The sequence below is a fragment of the Aspergillus nomiae genome (genome assembly GCF_001204775.2).
Source record: "Aspergillus nomiae NRRL 13137 chromosome Unknown contig00121, whole genome shotgun sequence".
Lineage (NCBI taxonomy): Eukaryota > Fungi > Ascomycota > Eurotiomycetes > Eurotiales > Aspergillaceae > Aspergillus > Aspergillus nomiae.
In genome coordinates, this window is record NW_015378176.1 from 51,699 (window position 1) to 76,807 (window position 25,109).

Genomic DNA, 25,109 nt, shown 5'->3' on the forward strand with positions numbered 1-25,109 from the left:
TTTGACCATGAAAATATATTGAGCCAACGCAAAGAGCGACGATCGTAAATGAGCAGCGCTCATTCTCATCTACACGTCCGTTGTCATCTTCCTCCATAATGCCTCCGTCTCCTCTGGTCTCCGTAGTGGGCACTGGACTTCAGTACCCCCAACACAAGCTTGGGCCGGAGTTTGTCCCTAAAATAGTAACCAACTGCTACGAAGACAATGTCGCGTGAGCGTCTCATACCGCGGTCACTACACAGGCTAACCTGTACTCTTCAATTAGGCTATTGAAGTTAATTGAAATCAACGAGAGGACGAAAATCGAGAACCGCTACAGCATCCTACCGACAGACTATCCCATATGGCTCCAAGACTACATCTTGACGAACTCCGAATGTGATAGTATGTTCAAACAGTATGGCATCCCGCTAGCAACACTCGCGGCGACGCAAGCCATCGCAGACTGGGGCGGCAATGCGATGGACATCACCCACGTGGTTGCTATGACCTGCACAAGTACGTCCAGCCCTGGATTCGACTGCACACTCTGTCAGGAACTAGGGCTCGCCAAACATGTTCGTCGCACATTGGTGAATGGGGTCACTTGCGCTGGCAGCGTGGCGATGCTGCGTACAGCATACGACCTTCTGCTTGGCGCAACACAACAAGGCAAGCCGGCCCGTGCTCTTGTGGTCGCCGCTGAGACCCAGACTGTTTATATCAAGGGTTGGTTGGACACTGTTGCAAGGGATTCAATACCTAATCTTGCCCCGACCTTGTTCGGAGATGGTGCCGGCGCACTGGTACTCAGCAATGGGATCGGTGTCAAGGAAAGTGAAAGAGAGGCTATATGGAATATCCAAGGTGCTCAGTCAACGCTTCTGGATGAAGCAGGAAATATCGGGATTCAGTGCACTCCTACAGGTAAGGACGGCCCATATATGTCTTGCTAACTCTACTAATGGAAGCCAGGCATCATGCCAATAATCTCCAAGCAAGTCCCGAGACTCGTCCAGGCCGCCTTGCCACCTTCATTCGGGAACCTCATTAGCAATTGTCCCTCTCTTCGCCTGGAAGAGTCCAACTTCGACCCTACTACATACGACTGGGCTTTGCATCCTGGAGGTCAGGCGATCCTGACTGCTGCTGAGAACGCTTTAGGACTTTCAGCTGATGATCACTTACAAATGAGCTATAAGTGTTACAGAAATGCAGGCAATACCAGTTCAGTGACTGTTCTTAGTATCCTGCATCAGCTGGCACGGGGATATCGAGAGGGATCGCCCGGTCGTTCCAAGGTGATCGCTGCGGCCTTTGGCGCTGATATAACTGTGGAGATAATGGTCCTTACGAAGCCATCATGCGGGTCAGTCCATTGACTAGTTGGCTGCTTCATCAGCAGACTACTAGTCGGTGTCATTCGGTGAAATCCTATGGTGATTGATAGCATATAATAAGTCTATGAATCTCGTATACTCCATCCGTCCATCGTGTCGATGTAGTCTTCGACTCCGGCCGTCATATTAACCATTTCCGCCGTTATATATTCTGCTAAGCCGGTAGTCTGGAGTTGTACTTAGTTCGTCCAGCATGCCATGCCATTGGATTTCCTTATTTAGACTTACTGGTGTATACAACATACGAAACATTTTCAGTAAAGCATTGGATGGTCCTGGCCTTCTGAGCATGATAATGTTGACATGCACTGTGAAGAAGTGATTTATGCATTTGTATACGAGACCATGACTCAGAAGGAAGTTATGCCAGACCCTGACTAAACCCGAACGGGATACCGACTCTGCACATGACCGAGCTAACCCGATTAGCCTGCGTTAGGATCTCCACCTGAATGCAGTCATCCCGCTTGGCAATCCTTATATCCTGGTCTCGTCGGCACTTACAATGACAATCCCTGCCTCTTCACAAAACCCCAAGAACTCGCCATCTGGTCGGGTCCAGGACAATGAGTATAACTGACATCTTCTCGGTGGACATCGCTCTCCGGACTGGGCAGAATAATACCCACGAGTCATATCTTTACTCTCATTTGACGGGAGATAAAATCCAAGGCGTAGTCACCGTTCGTTCGCATTGTGATATTCGTGTGGATGGGATCGAAATATCGTTTATAGGTATGCCCTAATCCAGCATAGTTACATGAACTGTCTAACATGGTAACAGGAGAGGAATGGACGAGACTACAAACTGGAAAGGCCTACCGTCAATTCCAGGATCTCAAGTTCTTAATTGATGACTCATGCCTTCCACCTCATAAGCTCTTCAAGGAACGTCACAAGTATCACTTCGAATTCACCTTCGAGGTGCCAGACCATCTGTCTCCGGATGTCTGCAACCATACGATTACGAGCCCGGCCATTCGACAGGCCCATCTACGGCCTCCCCCAAGCTTCGGTGATCCCTCCGTATCTGGCTTCGGAGGCAAGTTAAAGGACGACTATGCGCCGCCGGAATGCAAAATTCTATACACTATCCAAGCCGCTTTGTTTCGCAATATCCCCGTCATCGACAGGCGGGATATTCTGCTCGTACACAAGATCAAGCTACGAGTCAAACCGGCCGTCGACGAATGGCCGCCTCTAGATATGTTGGACAGCGCGAATGACTATTGCTTAGAAGCAGATCGCGCAGTTCTCGACAGTCGCTCAAAGGAGGAGTACGGCCAGTTGACCGTGACGTTGGAGCCACCGAAAAGCTTCCGTCTTCCGCTACGAGACCCACACAGTTTAATAAGCAGCACAGTCAACCTGTTCCTGCACTACCGAGTCACAGGGGATCAGTCTGCCCTGCCCCAGATTCAGTCATTCCGGGGACGACTCGTTGCTACTACATTCTACACGACATCCTACTATGAAGCCGTACCAGCAAAGAAGAAAGATTTCTTCGGCAGACCGAAGAATTACTCCGAAAGCCCCTTTCCGCCATTCTCATACTCTATAGCCTCGGTAGACTGGGTGCCCGCCGAAGAAAACTGCTACGTAGCAACACTGCTAGTGCCCATCACATTGCCACGTCTGAACTTCATCCCGTCGTTCCACACCTGCCTTACTTCCCGCGTGTACGCCCTGGACTTGCGACTGGTGGTCCCCGGCGCTGCGCCGTTTTATCTGAAAGCGCCCGTGCACATTTACGCCCAGCGAGACCCATCCGCGTTGCCGTCGTACATCGCGTCAGTGGGCTTCGACTCGTCCAATATTTAATGGGTCCGGTTTATGACCGGGAACATATAATGGTTTTACGTCGTTACGAGATTCAACCTCATGTCAGCGTGTATTTTAGTTCGCTAAAGCGGCCATAAGCGACCTTGCATTGCCGCGTTTCTGTCGTATTCAACTCGACCCGTTCAACACTATATAGCCAAGTTCTGCTATTGCCTTAAATATATATTTAATCAACTTATGACCATAGATACAAACAACTGCTCAGTCAATATACTATCTGATTTGCTTATCTACCTGTCCATTCCATCGTCAAGATCCGCTAGCCAAAGCAATGTTCGTAAAAGTCGTAAATTATCAAACATGACCTTATCATGGGGCTAGTGACCACCCCTCTTACCAAGCAGACCAACCCTCTCCCCAGTTGCTGAACGCATTTACAGGCTATAGGTACTTAATAGTATATTCACAACGTTCGATCTTCCCTTGATAATCACCCGAAACCAGTCCCAGTATATGTGACTCTATCCACACCCTGAATACACGAAATTCTGCACACAAATATCTAGTAACCCGTGCCCACACACGACTTCATGCAGGGTTGAACACGCAGGTCATAAATGAAACTTGTTAGACAGCACGGGGTGTTCGTGATGGGGAGCTGGAATCCATGTTCATGGTGCCTGCATATCAACACCATTAGCATAAACTCCGAAGAACAAAAACTAAGAGACCACCGTACGGGCTGCCCACTGCCGAGCCAACCAAGGGGAAAGAATCGCCCCTAGAAGAATGGCGGCGGGGGTCAAACAATTCGCGATCGCTGATATGAGCGCGGGGTCTAAAGAAGACATGCTTTTCTTACAAACTCTTTTTTGGAATAATTGTCAGTAGCTGCAGACCTTGGGGCATGGAAATACTTACACTTGGGGGTGCTCGCTTTTTCTTTCCGTGTAAGGAGTGTATGGTACCTTCTTCAACCAGGTCAATAACTTCAAGGTTGAGAGGTGTTGGGGTAGTAGGTAGTAAGAAGTGGGGATGAACTGAGAGTGGGATTTACTTTGACTATTCCCCAGTCGGTGGGTGTAGAGGGAGAGCATTATATAGAATCCAGATCAGAGATAGATGTAGGATAAAATTGCCCTGGGGTTGAGATACATGGCATACAAGTCTACAACTACTAAGATGGCTAAGTGGAGATATGTGGAGCCATCATACCGCTACTAAAGTGTGCATAAGCTAATCATGGGCCTTTAATTCCTGTAATCCCTGTTTGGATGGAGCGCGCCGCGGCTCATACAAACAGGGATTATACTGTCGCCGAACAAAAATGAGGCCTTCTCGTTTCAATTCCATGCCTTTTTCTCCAATATCGAATGCAAAATGAGGTATCCAAAGGCCATTCTGGATGTGGCTTCAACTTTGTCTAATATCAAGACGGGGAAGATCTTCTCTTACATCGCAACAAGTTCAAGGGTGTCTTGGCTCGTTACACTCTCTTTGAAATACACTATGTGCCTCTGTCAAGGGGTCAGGTTTGAATTTAGAAGCTCCATGCGCTTTCAAGACCCTTCTAGGGGGGCGGAATATGACAATGATGCCTCGTTGAAAGTAGAAGTACTAGGTCCTTGAGAAGTCAGTCTAGCCGCTGTAGCGTGCTAAACTGGATACCCGGGACTCGCACTGGATATCTTTAATGACGGGGCTTCGTAAAGCCTTTAGTCCATCGAGATCGAGGCGTTAGTGTTTCCTTTGGTTACTCAACTCTTGGTTCTGATCCGATGCTCAGCAACTGGTCACCCAAGCGCAATTATATAAGTTCACTTTCGCACTCCTCCTTGGGAGGGGGTTTCATAACTATACCTCCTCAACAATAAGATACATATCCATGCCAACAAAAAGCTAGATCTCAATGACAGGCCCCTCATAAACCCCCCTCGCCCTCACCAAATAATACCCCAAACTAAGTAGCACCGTCCCCCCAGTGCCAACCACACTATAATTCATCGACTCGGAATTAACATCATTAATCGGCGGCCAGAAGCTAAAGAACGTCGCGATGAACATATAAACCAACGAGAAGATATTAACCCCGATACCCCATATGCCGGGAAGATGGAATGGGCCCCAGACAAGCTTGGCGCCAGCGGTATTGAGCATCGTTTGTTCGGAGTTCCGCTTGGCCTCGCTGATTTCGCCCGTGCAACGTCGGTAGAGGAGAAGGCCCGCGGCGATCATGTAGGAGAGGTAGAGCCCGGAGGTGGACATGGAGACGAGACTGTTGAAGGCGACGTCGGAGCCGATATTGATCAGGTTGAGGAGGCAGCCGATTGTGCTGGTCCAGAGGACAGTGTAGGTTGGAATTGCAGTACGGGGGGTTACCTATGGTTCTCATTTAGTAGATTGTTGGGATGATGAGGGAGATGGACATGGGGGGGCTTACCTTGCTCCAGATACGCCATCCGGGTATACCTCTGTCCCGCGAAAAAGACCAGAACTGGCGCGAGGCCGATGCTAGCATGCCAACAGTTGTGCAGCAGCACATGGCTTGGATCACGGAGCCGGCTGCGGCCGTTCCGGCGGTGGATTCCGTGGCTTGGTAGAAGATGGAGAGGAAAGGCACTCCGGTGGGCGATTTTAGCGATGTTTCAATGTCGCCGAGGCAGAAGTATAGGGCGATTAGCATGCTGAAGCCTAGTGTTCCGTTGATCAGAACTGTGAGCATTAGCGACCACGGGACGGCGACTGTTGCGTTGGTCATTTCTTCGACCATCTGTGGTGCTCTATGTTAGCAATGCTTCTGTTATTTTTCGTTGGGGATTAACGTACGTGCACTGCTGCGTCGCCGCCTGCAAATGCGAACACGGGGCCAATAATGCCGATAAAGAAGGAAAGACCTTGGGTCGGCCAATGGCCCTCGTTGATGAAGTATGTGAATACTTCGGAGGCTGGTTTATGCTCGGCCATGTACGTCAATGGGATCAGGATGGCAAAGAAACCCAGGATATGGAGGATCAAAATTGTGCCCTCGAATCGAGGCAGCAGCTTGCCTCCGATGATGTTTATACTGGCTGCGAAGACTGCTGTGGCCCATGAGTAGAGCGTCTTCCGCCACGGTGCCGGTGTATAATCAGGATTGGTGAGAATGACCAGTGCCTCGATGAAGTTTCCATTCAGATACAAACCCGTAGCGTATGTGGCTTGCCATCCGATGACCGTGAGCCAGCCTACCTTTCTCATTAGTCTGAATAGTTCTAGCTTGGAATCCTCACTTACCGGTAATATAACTGCTGACTTTCATGACAGACTTCGGTGCCATCATTGAGCACCAGTGGTATTGACCGCCTGATGTCGGTGCCCTGTAGAGCTTTTATCAATGTTCTGCTGGGCCATAGGATATGAAGATAGCATACATCGATACTAGCTCAGATACCACGGCAAATGTGGCTGTAACACCGACCCAGACAAATATGTAGCCGTATACTGAACCGGCTGGACCACCACTAGCATGGAGTCAGAAAACGCCTGAAGTCTGTAGTGAGTACGCAACAGTTCACATACTTCTGAAAGGACTGAAGAAATAAACTATAGATTTCCCATTAGCCCGACTAATTGCATGCATGACGTGAGAGGTGCATGGCCTACGTAGTTACGGCTTCCCAGGTGATAAGAATAGTGCAGCTGAAACCGACCATGGACATTAAACCAAAGTTTCTCTGCACAGCGTCAGTGAGCTTTCTATTTAGGGCAAAACAAGGGTTGCTTACTTGCAAGACAGGGCGCTTCCCCATACGGGCTAGATAAATATCGTCCTTGTTCTGATAAGATGGTTGTCCCTCAACCTCCTGCAGAACGGGAGCGCCCATTTCCTTCTGCTCGTATTGAGCCATGGCATAGGTATGAGAATTGACTGATCAGAAATCTGAATTTTCTCAGATCGGCCCATGCGACGATCAAGGCCCGAGCAGAAACAAAAAAGCAAAGAAGCAAAGGTTAGAAAAGCGACATGAAACAGATTTTAGAATTTAGAAAAGAAGCTTCGGATAGAGAAATAGCTCAACGTCCTGCAGGAGACGAACATCGAAGAACAAGGATCAGATCCTATTTACTATGTTTCTCTTTCCGAAATTATGCAGGTGCATGTTTTGCAAGTTTTCCCCCCTGTTAGGTAAAATTATTGGGTGTAACTGCATTTCGCATCTCGGGCGTAGAATCCTTGTAGGCCGAGGACATGGGAAGTGCAACCCTGCAGGGATATGAGGCAGCTAGAGGATCTCGCTGTTTGTTCGCCGTTGGTGCACGCTACTGCTAAGGTAAGCTAACACGTACCTGGTGGAGCTTGTCAAATGTCGTCTGTCCGTATTTCGAGGTGCCTAAGTGGATCTGCCGTGGAGATCGAAATCTGGAACGCTTCGGAGAGGTTAGTGGAGCATCGGGGTTGCAACGGCGCATCCTAGCGCTCCAACTTGACAGGGGTAAGGCTGATAGTATGATCACTTGTCCAAAGTGAGGTCCAACAAAAGTACGAAAAGATTAAAAATTTGAGATATCGGAGTTGACGGATACGTGTATTATTATGCTCAAGTGTACAGCCCCATTCTAACACGAAAAATAATATGGAAGATGGAGAATGTAACTCTGTGTGCTAAGACGATCATTCCCTTAGTGAGCTACGCGGTGACGCGGTAACAGCCCATGTGCGAACCTCACGGATTATGTGGGCCTCGCTGGAATCGCTCGCCGCGTCCGAGTCCGGTTTGGCCGTGATTATCGTGGTCTGGCGATAACTCTTGCTGCGACCAATAGAAGTCAACTCATGATCCTCACGGAGAGGTTGATCCAGAGTTTGCCATTGCGACTTAGTCCGGGAAGAATGATTGTATGCACTACGAGACGCATCGTGGCGTGTGATTCCGTCAACACGTAGGCCAGTCGAACGGAGGCTGTCCAAGAAAGGTTTGAATTGAGGGGAGCAGGCGGTAACCACGCTCAAGCACTGGGTGAGCTGCATGCATATCGCCAGCGGCCAGGTCCCAGAGATTGGGTCGGAAACATCAATGGTTCTATTGGCGTACACCAGTTGACCGATTATGGCAATAATCACGCTTGGTCGCTGATTAGAAATGAACTGAGGTGCAGCACTGTACAGATGAATACTACTTACAAGATTCGCAGCCCGAATACAACAGACAAGGTGAGCTTCTTTTTCCATCGAGCCTGAATACGGGTAATAATCAGGACTGCATACGCTATAATGGCCCCATCAGTGAGAATGTTCATCACTCCGATGTAATCCCACCAAGCCGCGATATTGAAACATTGTCCGGATAGATAATCCCATGTTCGGGGCAGTTTACACTTGAAAGCTGAACTGATGATACCGGTGACTGCCCATAATGCGATCAAAACCTCCAGCCCGGAGGCAACGCGGCGGTCTGAAGCAGCCGGTGTTACACTCCGGGTAAAGTGGACGAGAGCCAACTGGGAGAAGCACATGCTGAGGATGAAGAGGATTGTGGCGGCATATTGTGACTGGTCAGTCATTAGAAGTTGTTCGGCAGTGAAGCACAAGAAAGACTACCTTCATGATATTGTCAATGTTTGTCTCCGTTAATGTATCATAATGGTCACCATATCCATTCGCAGTGGCTAGTGACACGGCGAGGGACTGTGCTGCGCAGCTCACCTAGAAGCAGATCAATAACCATCGTAATGTAAACCTCACTCGCTCCGGAGACATGCTGTTCTCACCATCGAGACAATACTAAGATAATCATCCGTAGTCCATCGTCGAAAAATCCAATATTTAGTCCCCAGCCGAGCAAAGACGCCAAGGATGGCGGTCACCATCAGAAACCATGTCAAGACATTGACAGCAGGCTTCCAAGTATCGGTAAACCTCCCCATTGCTGTGTGAAACTAGGTACAATACACATAGTCAGCTCCGGCGGCTGGCGACACTTATTAGAGCAGCTGAGCCGCGCCAGCATGACACAATCTATTACATCTGTCAATTAGCCCAAACCAACATGCCGGAGAGATCATTCCCTGACACGAACGCAGGATGACAGGGGTCTAGTCTGGGCAAACGGCGCCTATGAGCAAAGAAAATTTCCCATGTAGCGGCGGGAACTGGTCAACTGGTGTGTATAGTCCATCGAAACTCCATGGAACATGGCTATGATTCCTTCGCACGGTGCTCGCCTATCGCGGATAGGTGATAAACGACCAGACCTCTAGACTAGGCCCCTGAGCAGGGATGTTGACAATGGAAATATAAACCCTGCATGACGGTGGAGACATGTTACATGTACACCTCGGGTCGCCAAATCGTAAGTTCCTAGCACCGACATGTGCGCGTAGGGGACGGAGTTATGGAAAGCAATGCTGCCTTCAGCATCATGCCATGTCCAGGGCGAGCAAATCGTACTGGTCTCGTCGCTGTAGCTCCTCTTGCATTCATACGGGTTGATGTAATTCTCCGGCTAGAACTGGAATTGGCTTGGCACAGGGACGGCGCATATAGGGCTCCGCCAAGCGCGACTGCACCAATGGCGTTGGTAACTCTTCACGACGTACTTTGTTTAGTCTGATTTGCATCTGGATTTGGGAGAATACCTGAGATTAAAATTTAGTAAACTCAGGAACATACCCGAGTCTTCCGTCGACGGGCATCCCAGGCAAATAGGGAGGAGACGGATATCGGCTGTGCGATCCACAATGACCTGCCTTAAGTGGAAGCCAGCTCGGGCCAGGGTTACATAGACCTTCTGGCGGATCTCCAATGCCGGCCGTTAGGCCCAAACCCTGTTCGCCCTGTACACAGTGTGGAGCCTCAAGCCGTTCTCAGGAATATGTAGGCCATCCTTCGTGGCTTGGAACGGGGTTGAAGTGATGGCGCGACTCCAATATTTATCACCGAGGTCTTGGCTTCACTCTGGTACTTTGTTAGCAGAGGTGTATTAAGATGGTAGATGGGAAAAGGCATGCGCCATTGAGTTTTAAGAAATTATGATCATTATTGTGTTTGTCAATGTTGCGTTCCGACGGGGGGGAATTTGTGTATGGGATAGTATACTTTCAGGGCAACCTGCACAGGCCGATCTGGAGAATTTCGGGGTATTTGTATCCAAGATATCATGCGATCTTAAACGCGGAGAACATACAGACAAGGTCAATATCAGCCAGAAGACGTGTCACCGGACTAAGTAGCCTGCAGGAGATGTGGTAAAAGGTGATATGTCTTCGAAGGGACGAACGGGGATTTGTTGATCCTTGCGAAGTTAGGGAAAGAAAGAAGAGATCGACACCTGACATACAAGGCCTCAACCTGTAGCCAGGCACCAAACGGTTCCAGGCACACTTTCCTGATTCGGTAACCCAGCGTAACTAATAACCCAACGTCGACAGGATCCCATCATCGGGGCCCTTGATGGTGCAGTGGGAGCTGAGGCTTGCCCTGCGTACTCGGACCTCGCGATCGAGCCTCAAACTCGACAGAACAATCCTTCGGGGTTTTCGTAGCTTCTGGATGGCTGGCACAGCGGAGTCGGACCCGGGAAGTGAGCTTTTTGTTCGGAAAAAAACTTTGGATTCTGGAGTTATTTTCTCTATATATCTTACGTTCGATTCCATGTGTCTTCTACTGGCTTTTTGCTCTTGAAGTTGCTGTGTTCGTTGGCGCGTTGGTTTGGCATGGGTGGGTTTCGAATCCAGAGCAAGATGAGGCCTGAGGTTATCTAGCGTCATGTGTGAACACATGACATCAGGGATAGATATTGATGACGGCATGCAAAGTTGCAATGTCGGCCATTCACGGGAGCTGGAGAAGAGATGCTCTCACTGCATGATCATAGTATATCCACTGCTGTCCAGATGCGCAATAGGGCTCTCAGACCCGACGAATAGCTAACCCTCCAGCTTGATGCCGATATAATTTCCTTTGTCTATGATAACAATCCTAGAACAAACCCCTTGAGTTGAATATAGGACGAGATGGGGCTCTAGCAGATCATTTAACGAGATTGAACGGTTCATATAATCTGTTCTATACTCCCGTTATAACATTCCGCAGCCTTACAAGGTATGGACGAATATTGGTCCGTAACACGAGGTTCCACATGCGAACCTTAGCAAACATTTCACCGGTCATTGGAGGATCCAGGACAGGGAGTGGGTAAGTGGAATGCTTAATTCTTGTTTATTGAAATGTTGTTTGACTGGAGGACTTGGCAGTGTGGCTGTGCAACGAGTCTGGAGTCTATATCTGGCGGGTTATCGCTCACTTCGACCTGGCCTGAGAGAAAAAGATTTCATCCGATAATGACTGGGTCTCTTGCCTTGTTACGTTGATTTACCAGTATAATCTACTAATTCAAGATGAACAAACTAACTGAGATGCTCGTTCTACGAGAAATTCGATTTAACGACGGTAGATAGGAAATGATCATAACTCATAAATGCTGACACACGACCAGTCCAGTACACCAGAGCACAATCTACGCTATCGCATGGCGGCGCGTTGCATCGTCCGATCGGCGGCCAGGACGCGGTATACTCGCATCAAATCCTCCATCGAGGCCAGCGTATCCGGATGTTCCTTCCCGAGGGCCATCTCTCTGCCGCGGACGGTCTGTTCCGCCACTTTTTCGGCATCGTCCCATCTCCCTTGAGACTGGTAGATGGCACCTAAATTCGCCATCGTGGTCAGCGTATGGGGATGCGCGTCACCAAAGGACTTGCGCATCAACTGGAGCACCTGGAAGGTCAACCGTTCCGCTTGCTGCGACTTGCCCTGCTGCTGATACGTCAACGCCAAGTTCGCCATCGCCGTCAAGGTCAAGGGATGATCCTCCCCCAAATGTGTTTTCATCGACCCCATGACCCTGGTTCCCAATTGCACCGCATCCCCCAACCGCCCTTGACACCGATACGTGGCGGCGAGGTTCCCCATCGCCATCAGCGTCTGCGGGTGATCCACTCCCAGCACATCCTCGCTAATCTTCGTGACTTTCAGCTCTAGCTGCTCGGCCTCTGTCAACCGGTCCATATCCCGATATGAGGTCGCCAAATTCGCCATGGAGGTCATGGTTAGGGGATGCCTGCTCCCCAAATGAGCCACACGGGTTTCCAGCACCGCTGACTCCAGCCGTATCGCCTCCTCCAGCTTCCCTTGTTCGCGGAAGGTCACCGCCAAATTCGATTTCCACGTCAACGTGGACGTATGCGACTCGCCCAAGAGCATCTCGCACTGTTCCACAACGCGTCGCTCCAATCTCTCCGCATCCTCATACCGCCCCAGACTTGTATACGTGGTTGCCAAGTTGCCGAGGGTACTCAATGTGGAGGGATCGCCCTCCCCCAGCGTCCGCCCCTTAACCTCCAACAACCGCGTCTCGATCGCCTCCGCCTCGGCAAAGCGACCTTGTTTCGCATACGTTGACGCCAAATTCGACATTGATGACATGGTCTGCGGATGCTCATCGCCCAGGACCCGTCGCCGAATGTCAGTCACCCGTCGTCCCAGCTCCTCGGCTTCCGACCACCGCCCCTGTCCCCAGTAAGCAGCCGCGAGATTACTCATCGCGGTGAGGGTGGAGGAATTCTCCGAGCCGAGCAGGGTGACTCGTGCATCAACAACAAGTTTCCCAATGTCGGCGGCGGCGTTCCATTGTCCATGTTCAAGGAAGGTCAGGACGAGAATGCCGAGGGTGTGTGCGGTCGCGATGGCGTCATCGCCCGGTGCATCGCGCAGTTTCGCGAGCGCAGAAGTCAAACGGCGGGATTCCTCCGTCTGACCACGGGACTGGTACGTGTTTGCGAGGGTCGTTACGGCGGATAAAAGGGTGCCATTCGTGGGTGTGGCCATCGATTTCTTTTCTCCGTGATGGGATGTTTATTTGTTGGAATTTATCGCCGTGAGACAGATGGGGAAACAGGAAGGATACCACGGGAGAATTAATCCCGCCAAGAAAAGGCAGCCAAACGGTGGGGAAGAGATAAGGCAAACACGCCAGCAACACTGGTATCAAACTTCAACTATGGCAGACTAAAGCAGGTTGGTGGAATTATCGTGAGGGTTAGTCAGGTCTCAGGAGGGAGAGATATGTACACCATCTCAAATTCGACCAGGACGGGGGTTTCCCAGCTTGGTCACCTGCTTTGGAGGAATTCCCTTTTTTATCCCGTGTGTAATCATCTTCTAAATTTGTCTGGTGAACGGCTGCTCGCGGCTCCAGACTGTAAAATTATCCCCTTCCTCCCCACCTGGTCAGCCCTACTAGGCTGGCATCCTTCCCGGTGATTGGAGGAGAGACCCAGGTGGGGAGACTTGTCAGGCAACCATATTCTGACCAATCGTGGAGAGCATGTGGGGAGTTCGTTTGCTTGGTTTGTACTATGAGGTATGGACCTGGTGGTGCCTATATAAAGTACATCTATCTGGATATCAGTTGGATTTTGTTGGATTCTGTTGATATGACTCTAGCATAGTCCTTTCCTGGGTAATATCAGCAGGTGTGCACATATCTGCCCATAAACATACAACTAACAACCTGTTCATACGTCCCAGGCTATTGTATATATATTCCGACGAGAAGCAAGCGTGCAGGAGAGAAGAATACCCAGATTACTTATTACTATAGCATCATCCCTTCCTGTTGGTGTTTGGCTAGACGAGATTGGTCAGCGCACTACGATGTATGAAGGTCTCTCGCATAATTAAATTCCGCGATTGGGATATAGTACTGTACCTCCCCTGGCTTAGTATCCGAGACCATATTCCACATCCTTAGACTAGTATGTCTTCCCGGCTAGTTCGAACCGGAAGGAAACCCCATATTAGTCCATGGTTCAAGTTCTGAAATTGACAAGGCTCAATCATAAGAATACAATCCGGTCCATTTCAACTTCGCTCACCCAACAACCCACATTCCCCTCCAATCTCCATTTAAACCCCAGAGCTCGCTATCTCATCCCCGTGACACACACTCCCCAAAGAAACCCCCCTCCCGACACCACAACCCCGTCCCAAGCTCATCCACAACCACCTCCAACCCCAGACCCTGATCCGCACAAGCCTGCCTCAACTCCTCCTGAAACGCTTCCCACCCATCCATATAATTCTGGTCCCAGAGCCGCCACGTAACACACTCCAACAGCGGAGTAAACCCACGCCAATTAGCCACAAACTCCCTCACAAGCCCATCGACCTCATCCTGCTCCCACTCGAAATCATAGAAACTGCGCAGATCCTCCCGCAAACACAACCTCCTTAGGGACTTCGGCAGTTGAGGCCCAAGTTGCGGTGCATCCTGTAGATACCAGCCCATCAGAACGCAGAGAGGGACCTCCGCAGTCACCAGGTTCGGGAACCAGGAAATAATATCCCCGAGGCGTCGTGGAAGTGGTCGTCTGCGCCGTCCCAGTAGCGGTCGCCTAGCGTCGAAGGGTAGTATTCTACTCCGAGGGAGAGGTGCTGCAGTGTCGTGGCTACCTGTTTCAGGGCCTGCGCTAGCGTGTCTGCGTATTGGAGGACGAGTTCTCTGCCCCAGGCGTAGGCTAGGCCGAGGTGGAGGGTTCGGAGGTTGGGGGTCTGGGAGAGCAGGAAGGCGATGTCTGATTCGGAGATGGTGGTGCGTGCGAGGATGAGGGTTTCTACGTTGGTGAGATTGAGGATCGGGGCTTTTTCTCGGAGTTGGTTGATGTCGCGGAGCCATATTGATGATTGGCGTAGTGAGGGGAGATAGAACCAGGCTGTGAATTGGTCTGGGTTGTAGGCAGGATAGCCGTCCCGGGATTCGTCCTCGTGTTCGGCAATGGGGACGTTGCCGCCGTAGTCTACTACCTCGAGGTGTTGGAAGGTGGATAGCGCTCCGTTTGGGGAGAAGAGAGCTTGCTTTAGCATGAGCCCTGGGTACCCGTCCTGCCAGACGAAGGAGTAGTCCAGATGGAGCGACTTTAGGTTCGGGAGCTGGGAGAGGAGGATGGCCGTGTAACAGTAGATGTTGCCGTTGTTCAGGGGCAGCTGCCAGTCATCAAGGTCGCTGAACCCGGCTCGTCGGACAATGTCTATGGATTGGTCGGTGACATCGCTGAAGTCCTGGGACTCGGTTTCCCAGTTCATATCTGGCTGGGTTTCTTCCCAGGTTTCCGGTTCAGAGGACACAAGACTGACATGTTGGATGTACGATGCTATATCGGGCGAGTTGAATATCAATCGCAATAACTGCAGTACTCGGCGCAGAGGCCGATTAGTCCAGTCAAGGGTGACCTCCCGGTAGGCGAAAGGCGTGGCTGACGCGCGGATGTCTTTGCATGTCTTGGATACTGCTAATGAATCTTTCGTTGACAGTTGATCCAGGATAGATATCAAACAATCCGTGGGGAGTTGTGTGAAGGGCCTAGTTGGATTAGCAGTGTGTGAGATAGGAGGCACGCAAACGGTCTTACTTTTCCTTTTCCGAGGTTGACTTGTCGGTAGTCATCTTGCAGAAATAGGAGGTGAAGGTCCTGTGAGAAAGAGGGCTGAAAGAGGTAAGTGTGAGACACTTATTGTGACCCTGCAGACGATATGTGGGGGCTCGCTTCGCCAATACGAAGCGACTAACGTTGGGGCGAAGAAGTGGATTCGCAGAGTTTTTGGGTCGAGCAATGTGCAAGAGCTGCATGAAGAGTATGCTTACATTGGGTAAGTGCTAGGACTTTCATGCAGTAAGAATTGCCTCCATAGGTTGTCGAGTGAAGCTATCCACGGGATATAGAAGATTGACGATAAATGACCCAATCAAGTGATGCTGGGACCTGTAGATCAAGACTATCAAATCTTAACCACTCATTTCGGTAAACTTTAGCTCATTAAGGGGTACAGTTGACAGCATCTAGAACCATGCTAAGGAGGTTGTCAGTTCTTAAAATCGCTCGGCAAGAGCCGAACCGTCGGGAAGCTGCCGATATAATCGGCTCGGCGTCTCCCGCACGTGCAATATCCATACCCTATCCGACGAACTCATGCACAGCCTCTGCAATTATCGTTAGTGTTTGGGATAATCTCTTCCCTAGCTAAGCAGTATTCCTGATGCTGTTGTTCACTTCCCAACTTCCAGATTAGTGTACGATTTACGTAGCGCAACATCGTCCTTCTCATACCATAGCTCCTACGAAAACGGGCAAATATGACGGATATCCTGATCACACCTGCTAGCCACTCAGTTCAGAGTTACAGCATTAGATATCAGCGATCCACAAAAGTCATGCCATCCTTGTAGTCCGAGGAGCCCCATATGGACGACTGGGGATTGGGTAATTCTTCACGGGGCTTATGATTGGGGGCATGACCAAGCCATATCCACAATATTTGAAACGGCGATCTGTCTGCAGATATATCGGCAGCTAATCGGCTCTACCCGATATGGTAGACGTCTTGAACCTACCAGACCCTGAAACTAAGATAGCCGCTCCTCGCTTGTTTGTCTGCATACAGACAGTAGCGTCTACACCAAGCGGAATAACAGCTCGTGTCTCCACATTAGGAAGGAAACTAGCTCCGCAGGATGGGCGATATAGAGGGACTACTGAAGACATCGGCCGTTCCGTGCGAAAGTCACAGATAGGTTCTGCGATCAACATCGAAGTAGCCCCATCGGTGTGAATAATAATTTCTTACACAGACCTCAGTGTAGATAGTGACAGATTAAGGAAAAGGCATAAATACCTCTCTAATGCACCTGTCTTCAAGTTGAATCTCATCCATCACTCTTTTATTCCTAATTCATTCATTCATTCATTTTTCATATCTCTCTCCAACTACATTCAATCATTACCCCACTAAACCCTAATCCCAACCCCTAGGGGGTGTAATCCCAAAATGCTCCCCAAAATCTGCTACTTCCTCTTCTACCTCTTCCTCTCCCTCGTCGCGGCCACCCCGGTAGCCTTAGACGCCAGGGCCCCCAAGCCAGCCCCCGAACCCGTATCCCTCGGTCTCAAGGTCCAGAAAATCGACGACCTCAACAAGCCCGCGAAAGCGAAGAAAAGCTCTTTCGTCGAGTACTCCTCTATTCTCACTTTCAAGGATGGCAGCAAGATCACCAATGACCATGTTGTCGGACTCGCTAAAGCCGCCTGGTTGGAGATGTACAACATGCACCTGAAGGAAAACAAGGATAAGGTCAACAAGGCTACTTTGCCGACTGTCATGAGCGCTATGAAGGTCGGGAATGATGTTTATCTGGCGTCGAGTATGAAGGGCGGTGGTGGTCGTTATATCTACGTGGCGAGGGAGGATGCTGATAAGGGTAAAGAGACGGATAAGGGCAAGACCACCGACAAGGGCAAGGACGCTGATAAAGGCAAAAAGACCGACAAGGGCAAGGACACTGATAAGGGAAAGAAGACCGATAAGGGCAAGGACGCCGACAAGGACAAGGCTGAGGACAAATATGGTGAATTCACCAGTGTCTTGAAGGACAATGCCGAGGATGTTATGGAAGCCCTGAAAGCCGTCAGCACGCAGAGCCAGGGCCACAAGGGTGGTAAAGGTGCAGCTAACTCCAATGGGGGCACTGTGGCCCAGCATCGCACTCAGGCCAGCTGCGGCGAGGTGATGGTGTCTCTCGAGTATCGCTTGGATCACAAACATGACAAGCTGAGAAAGACGACGTACGAGCAAAACAAGGTGAAGCACAAGCCTGCTGTTGTTGCATGGGAGGGGCTGCAAAATGGTAAACTGATGAAGGGTGGAGGCAAGATCAAGCCTCCTTGTGGTAAGGATGTTGACGTTCAGGATGATGATTATTGCGGTGAGAACTGGGGTTGTGCGGCTTTCACTGGCCCGCCAGGCATGGATTTCGAGGTCATCGCGGCGGCCAACCCCAAGGATCCTAGCGCTGAGGACTTCCCTGCGTTCACCCATAAGAATGTGAACTTTCCCACGCCCGCCAAGATTAAGCAGTGATCCTGCTGCCCTATGAGTTGGAATCGATAGATGTGTGCGAGGTCAATCTTGCAAGGTGTTGCTGTGGCATGGGATCTACTAGGTGGTCAATTGACAGTGTATATAATACTAATTGAAACCAACTTTGTTATACCTACTACAATGCTCTTCGCTGCCCATATATAACGTAAGAAAAGAGCTCTTTAAGCCTCACTATGAATTGAAGTTCTCGGTGGATATAAAACAAAACTCAGTTCATGACACTTCAGCGCCTTGGTTGAAACCATTATACCTTAGGTACCCTAGTTAAAAAAGCGAATCACGACCGAATCCCCAACATCCCCATCGACATCACAATGCGATCCATCCAATCCTCATTCCCACTGGGATGAATCTGATAGGAATCCCGGAGATAGTCAGGATCGAAGCGAACCTGCCACTCCGGTGCATCCGCCTCCAAGCCACTCCACGGATTCGGCGACTGCAGACCGAACTTCTCAACATCCTCCCACGGCTCGGTAAGATAGTAACGACTACGGAGATCCGCTCTGAGCAAGACGATCAATTGGGTTAACAGCGAAATGCCCAATCGCATACCATAAAGCGAGGACTGCGCGAATGGGTCGACAAAGTCCCAGGGAATGGGACCAACGAACTGCTGCCAGGCGAGAATGGAGGCCTGGCGTTGATGAACTAGCGCACGTTGCAGTTCTGCCTGGAGTTCATCCAGTCGGTAGCGGCTGCAGTCGATTTCCCACGCCAACCTTGCCTTGGCCTCGGGGTCATCAGCTTTGATCACTGTCTGCGTCTCAACTATCCATCCAGGACAGCAGGCAACCTCTATGAATGCCCGATCAACAATGAGTGCAAGTTCACTACGGTTGACAGCCTCACTTTCGATGTCGGCTAACTCGCTCAGAAACGCCCGCCACTCTGGCTCGCCGAGGAAGCAGTGTTCCCCTCGGATCATTGCATCGGCGACCAGAAACGCTCGACAGGATTTGAACAACGTCAATCCAAACCCAGATCGATGTACCTCTTGCCCACGCATTTTGATCATCGTTACCAGTCCCCGCGTATGCGTCAGCCACGACGCTCCTGTAATGCCATCCACCATCTCATACATAGTCAACAGAATACCGGACGCAAGAGCCTCCTCTGTAGTGGCAAATTTCGGATGCTGTATAACGCTAGCCAGGTAGTTCAATGCCCGACTATACATATGTCGACTGCAGGTAACCTTATTCATATCGTTATACTTCCGACCAATGAAGACGGTCGCCAGCGCGCGGTACGCCCAGACCAGCGCCTGGGGTGCGGTGAGGAGCGGACGTCTCGCATAATCGATCCAGTTGACCTCGACGCGCTTCCCACAGGAGGCAAACTGGGCAGGAAAGCTGGTCAATAGGAACGTGCAAAAGACTCCACTTGTTGGAGGTCTAGGGCTGCGGCGACTAGGTTCGGCTCCACCCGTTCGTCGATGCTTTGGCAAGCTCGGACCAGGGCAGCTTCTCTGTGGGGTTGGGGTTGGCTCCGAGCGTTTCGTTGCTGGTCTTTTTGGATCGACGTTTTGGTTTGGTGCATGAATTTCCAGCGTTTTTCATAGCCGGGGCACTCGAGATTGCGCTTGGTGCATTGATTGCAGGATGGTTTGGTTAGATCGCACTATGAGTTTGCATTCTGGATTAGAGGTGCTTTTCTTCCTGCATGGACAAGACATAGATCCACAGCTTCTGTGGAGGGAAGAGGGGGTTCGTGTCCTTCCTGCCCATCAGGGAGAGGGGATTCGATGAGAGCTGAGACTAACCTTAACTCGTCTCCGCAAGCACGTTTGACATGCATTGCTTTTCGGTACTCCGACCATGTTATGTTACTCTATTTGGAAAGACGATCGGATGCAGCGTACACGGTGGTTGACGATGTGTTGCTGGTCAGCTCGAAGAGGAAACATGCTGAGAATACGACCGCGATGTGGGCCCTTGGCAGGGTCTTCGCACTGCCCAGACCAGCTCTACCTGATCCAGCATGGATTGGCATCCAAATCGCCTTTTCCTGGTTATTTCTCCCTCGATATGGTTAGTGGATGTTGTTGCGAACGCCGGATTGGTCGAGAATACGAGGCCCACTTGGTTCAGGGACTGGATGGTGCATCTGGATGTCTGAATTAGAGTATACCATGGATATGATAGTTTTAGAAAAGGATCAAACCTTGAGTTCAAACTATATCTTATGGAATAGTGAAGGGTCGACCCAGGGACGTTTTCGTCGTTGATTTAAAGTTGGGGTTTGATGTGCACGTGTTCAATTGCCGGTTATAATTAGTAGTATATATTTCTGATAACTGGTTCTGTGATAGATCACATACTAAGTCTTAATCATACAATCTCATAACATACTTGACAGAAGATATTAAAAAATAATAATAAAACCTTAAACTCGCAGGCGACTCACCAACAATCGTAACACAGTTCGAGCACCCAGTCTTCTCTTCCAGCGACCCAACCTCCTCCATGATATCTTTCATCAGCTTTCCCAGTTTTGAATACGTGTTGTCCATTCTTCCGGCCTGTTTGATCTGTTCGAGGACACATTGTTTGAGTGGCAGACTATGCCTCGCGCGTTTCGTGATTCCCGCATGATGCCACGTAGTTGGAAGTTCCGTGGTTGCGTAGTGAGCGCATGAACCAATGGACAGGAATATTAGCCCTCGTCGAGGTATTCTCAGAAGCCTTTCTGGGTTGCATAATGGGTTATAGTTATCAGTGGCAGGTCAAAACACTAAATAATTGATAGTTCTCACATCTTCTATCAGGTTCTTATAATCGTTGCGGATCTGGAAGTATTGGCCTAGTAGGCTGATGAGCGAGTCAAGTGTGATGGTGCTACGGAGGACGGGATTAGAATCATACCTATATTCCTCCTAATCCGCAGTTTGACGTCAATATTGTGACGGTCGCTTGAAGCTTTCAAAACAAGCATACTGGTCATTCCTGAGCCCAGATACCGCAATGGCTTGGCAGTAGGATGTAGCTCTATCCTATCTCCATACGATTTACTTCCTGCCACGTCTCAGCTAACGGCAAAAATCCCACCTTCGCCGAGTGAAGACTTGATAGCACAGGATTCTTTCACAGAGTGGTGCTGTGGCCTGGAGATATCTATTCGCAACATCTCAAGCGTTCTTTAAGGAAGCTGTAGTGTTTCTATGCAATTGAACACCATATTGCTGTGATGGATTTGACCAAGGAAGAGACTAAAGACTTCGCGACTTTTCACCGTCTTTGCATGGAAAATGGACTTTTAGAACGACCCAGGGACCTACGCACGGCAGATGTCCAGGATGGAATTAATGATGAGGTAATGCTCCTGTAAGCTTCAACTCAATAATATCCCGGTCATTGCAGTCTGTACTGACCGAAGTAGACGATCTTTCAAAGCAGGCCGCCAGAATCCCCATAGAGCCCTCCAGCAGCTCCGAGAGGCAATCAAGTTAGTGAGGAACAGCATGTCGTTCTTTTGTATACAACCATTCGAGTACACGACTTCGAAGATACGCTCAAGTTTGTTAGTCCGCCACTGTTGCCTATCTTTCTACGATGGACTAACGGGCTCTGAACTGTAGTATCCCCATTGGACGGGCCGTCGAGACAAACGTGGATTGCCGATCCTCATGGTGAATGTGGCTCATTATAACCTAGCCGCAATGGCTCAATGGCGAGAATCACGGGATGTGTCCTATTGCACTCTGCCAGACCGAACATGGCTCAGTGGACGATGTTGTTTCACGGTACATTGACCCGTTCTGTTCTGCCTCCTTGCTCGGCTATGAGTGACCGGCCGAGTCCGTCGACGCCCGTGAGCAACGCGATTTATCTCGTCGACGCATCTGTGGCCTCCGCAAAGCAAGCGTGGGATCTGAATGACTCTGCACAGGAAGTCTACTGGATATTGATGACATGTTACCCAGAGATTATTGAGCGAATCTTTGAAAGCCAACCAGCACGAGTGGGAAAGTATAGACTCATGGATTCCGGACTAGGTGCGCAACGTTGTCATACTTCTCAAAGATTTGGAACATCCTCAAGAAATGGGTGGATCCCGGTACTGCGGCTAAGGTGGTAGTATTGAAGCAATCGGCGGTCTACACGACTTTGGGAAAGTCTATCGACAAAGAGAATATTCCGACGAAATTCGGAGGGGACTTTGCATTTCCTAATGGAATGTCTGCAGACCTGGACCATGGCATTCGTCAACGCCTGCACTAAACTATACCATGTGAATGCATACCACCTGGTCCCGTGAAGCGGAGGCAAGGTGACGATGGTAAGATCGCAGTTTCTCCTGGAAGTGGAGACATGAACGTACCAAGAAATGCTGAGATTGCTTGCCTGTATTAAGATGGAAAAATGGGGTGAACGAGATGACTGGCTTTACATCACAGCCTACCAGAGACGGTGGAATATAGGAACTGTGGACCGTGTAGTAAGGAGAACGAATCCGGATCGCTGGCTAGCCCTAGTAAAGATAGTGGTAAAAATGCAGACCCACCCGCGGTATTGCTTAGGTCAATACGGAGTAACATAGTGCCGACTTAGATGAAATATTAAGATGAATGTCTCAGTTCTTGCCCCTATAGTGTGGGGAACCTGGAAGGGTATTATTGGATTGGAAGAGACAAGCTCTCGGAACTATCTACAAACAAGCGGAGCTACTACCTTCCACCCATTTCAATCATCTGTCAACCAGCTCAGTTCTTGTAGCACTTGACAGAGCTCACGCCGCTGGAGCCGATGTTGTCGTTGCCAGGGGCCTGGATATCGCCAGTGCCGCCGCCATTGCAGACAGTGGAGCTACAGAAGGTCAGAAGTTAGCCAGAAGCTTCCCAAAGCATAAACAGAGAACACGTACCTCCAGAAGCGGCAACGGTATCCATCAGGGATCGAGACGGAGTGCACATTCTGGTTAACGGGAGTGCCGTTCAGGTTGACTGTACGCAATGAGTTAGCTATCATGATGGCAGTTGGCATGGTGGGAGTGGCCACGAACAGCATTGATGCTGAGTGTAGACTGTAAAGCCTGTGCAGCCGGCCTTGTTGATGCCAGTGCAGACCTGAATGTTGACAGGCTCGTCTCTGGCCTGGAGAGGAGCAGCCTCAGCGCTGGGAGCAGCGGTGGCGCCGCCAATGGCGGTCGCGAGCATCAGGACGGCAGCAGTGAAACGCATGATGAAGAGTTGTTTGGATAGGAATTCCGTGGTCTTAGAGAAGATGGATAGCTCTTGTTCTCAGGCGAGAAGACGCTGCATTTTATACCTCTTCTTGGATCCCAGTTTCCGGCTGCAGCTTCTGACTCCATTTTCTGGCCCCCAACCTGATCCAGGTTCGCAAAGTATAGACGAGCTGTAGTCTCTGCCCACTGAGCTTCTTGAAAAGTGAGGCGCTTCATATCATGGAGATTGTGAGATGTTATCTTGCTTTCACACCGTCCGGCGGGAATTTTTCCCATTGGCCCTCTATCGTTTTGACATTCTGCCAGCCAATAGGCTGCTAAAGTTACAGGGCGGAAGGAAAATGCAAAACAGTATTTAAATGATATCGTCCCACCGCACTTGGTGGCCAGATTAGAGACTATAATAACCGAGGATGCTAAAGTACGGAGTATGCAGTATTTGGCTCCGGTCAATGTAACTTCGATGAGACATGGCATACTACTACTGCCCCGCAATCCGACGGACTCAAAGCCGGCATATACGCGCGTGAAGGATCTCGGGGTCGTCCAATTAAGTGAGGATCCGGGGTCCCTGGGTGGCAAAGGAAGACCATTGTGGTCCTGAAAAGGACAGCATCGCCTCAATTAACAAGGGTGGCATCCTACTCCTTGGAAGTGACAGGAAATCCAAGAGAAAGGGTGGTCAGTTGTGCAGGGGAGACAAGTGAAGAAAAGACTGAGCAACACTAGTGGGCCCCACGGCTCTTCCGTGGCGGACCGAGACGCCTATTCTACGGTATACGGTAAGCCTGGTACTATGGATGCAGGGCAGTGTTGAATTACTATCTGTCCTATTGGTGAGCTCATGATTGACGGCCCCATATGCTTGTTTATGCAGTATTGAATCTGGTATGGTACAGTATCATCAGGTTCATAAATTATGGGCTGTGAAACCTTTACACTATTCAAATGCATTCTTGATCTAGCTTCGGTTAATCTTGCGCTGTGCAAGGACAGTCCTCTAACTAAATGCAACCAATATGCACGGGCTCGTTGCATTAGTAGTTCCATCATGCCAAGCATGAAAAATTGACTAGCCTTTGAGGAAGTTGCCGTGAATGTGACTCTTACCATAATACGCACTATTTCTCTGGTCAAGTCTGGCGGTCCAAGCTGGGAGAAACCTTTTGATTGAAAGTCATGGCTTCGAAATCACCAAATATTCATGGTAAGGAACCATCTCTCTTCCAAGGAGAATGCATGGATTATATCGGTACACAACATAGGGTACTTCTCAGCCATGTATGTACCTTGATCGAGCACGATCCAATGAGTTTGATGGTGGCAACATCTCCCATCACCCGGTTGGGGTTCTCTCGACACATAACTGGTGCTTTGAAATGCTGATCTATTACTTCACAGACGGCCTCGCGCCATAGAATTGTCGGCAACTTCAAGGAGAATTAGATGACACTATAATCCTTATCCTAAATTCACTGCCGTCGCAGTCAATAGATATGTACTACCTTAATTTAGAGATATCTCTATCCTAACTTATTGGCTTGATTGTCGGCGCTAATATTCTAGTACGCTCTTAGTAGGTCCGTGAATCTATCACCAGTGATATTTGGGGGTAAATACTATTGTAAGATCTGAAACGTAGTGGCTCCTCTGCAAGTCCTGTATTGGGATAGGTTTAACAAATATATCGAAAGAGATGATTCCTTAGGATCTATATGATCAGTGTTGCTAATAGCCGATATATATTTCCTCTCAACAAGCTGTAGCAGCACATGTATATATTTAAT

At 49.7% G+C, this 25,109-nt stretch overlaps 9 protein-coding genes across 9 annotated transcripts; 4 read left to right on the top strand and 5 right to left on the bottom strand.

The window, feature by feature from the left end:
• Positions 1-98: 98 nt before the first annotated feature.
• ANOM_005945 (chalcone synthase) lies at positions 99-1,364 on the top strand (the record flags this gene model as incomplete). Its single annotated transcript, XM_015551202.1, has 3 exons — positions 99-214; positions 269-909; positions 958-1,364. 3 exons carry the CDS (start codon positions 99-101, stop codon positions 1,362-1,364), a joined length of 1,164 nt encoding a protein of 387 aa, XP_015407210.1.
• A 584-nt stretch (positions 1,365-1,948) lies between these two features.
• On the top strand, positions 1,949-3,203 carry ANOM_005946 (uncharacterized protein; the record flags this gene model as incomplete). The annotated part of the gene is made up of 2 exons (XM_015551203.1): positions 1,949-2,117; positions 2,167-3,203. The coding sequence occupies 2 exons, from the start codon at positions 1,949-1,951 to the stop codon at positions 3,201-3,203; spliced, it is 1,206 nt and encodes a 401-aa protein (XP_015407212.1).
• Positions 3,204-5,063: 1,860 nt separating this feature from the next.
• Positions 5,064-7,051, bottom strand: ANOM_005947 (choline transport protein; the record flags this gene model as incomplete). The annotated part of the gene is made up of 8 exons (XM_015551204.1): positions 5,064-5,543; positions 5,605-5,934; positions 5,991-6,388; positions 6,438-6,520; positions 6,575-6,664; positions 6,723-6,746; positions 6,807-6,877; positions 6,929-7,051. 8 exons carry the CDS (start codon positions 7,049-7,051, stop codon positions 5,064-5,066), a joined length of 1,599 nt encoding a protein of 532 aa, XP_015407218.1.
• Positions 7,052-7,815: 764 nt separating this feature from the next.
• Positions 7,816-9,011, bottom strand: ANOM_005948 (uncharacterized protein; the record flags this gene model as incomplete). The annotated part of the gene is made up of 4 exons (XM_015551205.1): positions 7,816-8,266; positions 8,326-8,693; positions 8,743-8,847; positions 8,913-9,011. The coding sequence occupies 4 exons, from the start codon at positions 9,009-9,011 to the stop codon at positions 7,816-7,818; spliced, it is 1,023 nt and encodes a 340-aa protein (XP_015407225.1).
• A 2,653-nt stretch (positions 9,012-11,664) lies between these two features.
• On the bottom strand, positions 11,665-13,029 carry ANOM_005949 (kinesin light chain; the record flags this gene model as incomplete). Its single annotated transcript, XM_015551206.1, has 1 exon — positions 11,665-13,029. The coding sequence occupies one exon, from the start codon at positions 13,027-13,029 to the stop codon at positions 11,665-11,667; it is 1,365 nt and encodes a 454-aa protein (XP_015407203.1).
• Positions 13,030-14,517: 1,488 nt separating this feature from the next.
• Positions 14,518-15,829, bottom strand: ANOM_005950 (F-box protein; the record flags this gene model as incomplete). The annotated part of the gene is made up of 2 exons (XM_015551207.1): positions 14,518-15,562; positions 15,612-15,829. 2 exons carry the CDS (start codon positions 15,827-15,829, stop codon positions 14,518-14,520), a joined length of 1,263 nt encoding a protein of 420 aa, XP_015407215.1.
• Positions 15,830-17,025: 1,196 nt separating this feature from the next.
• ANOM_005951 (uncharacterized protein) lies at positions 17,026-18,114 on the top strand (the record flags this gene model as incomplete). The annotated part of the gene is made up of 1 exon (XM_015551208.1): positions 17,026-18,114. The coding sequence occupies one exon, from the start codon at positions 17,026-17,028 to the stop codon at positions 18,112-18,114; it is 1,089 nt and encodes a 362-aa protein (XP_015407216.1).
• A 298-nt stretch (positions 18,115-18,412) lies between these two features.
• On the bottom strand, positions 18,413-19,697 carry ANOM_005952 (putative C6 finger domain protein; the record flags this gene model as incomplete). The annotated part of the gene is made up of 2 exons (XM_015551209.1): positions 18,413-19,490; positions 19,549-19,697. The coding sequence occupies 2 exons, from the start codon at positions 19,695-19,697 to the stop codon at positions 18,413-18,415; spliced, it is 1,227 nt and encodes a 408-aa protein (XP_015407213.1).
• A 2,155-nt stretch (positions 19,698-21,852) lies between these two features.
• ANOM_005953 (SEC14 family lipid-binding protein) lies at positions 21,853-22,358 on the top strand (the record flags this gene model as incomplete). Its single annotated transcript, XM_015551210.1, has 2 exons — positions 21,853-22,098; positions 22,161-22,358. The coding sequence occupies 2 exons, from the start codon at positions 21,853-21,855 to the stop codon at positions 22,356-22,358; spliced, it is 444 nt and encodes a 147-aa protein (XP_015407214.1).
• Between the last annotated feature and the right edge of the window lie 2,751 nt (positions 22,359-25,109).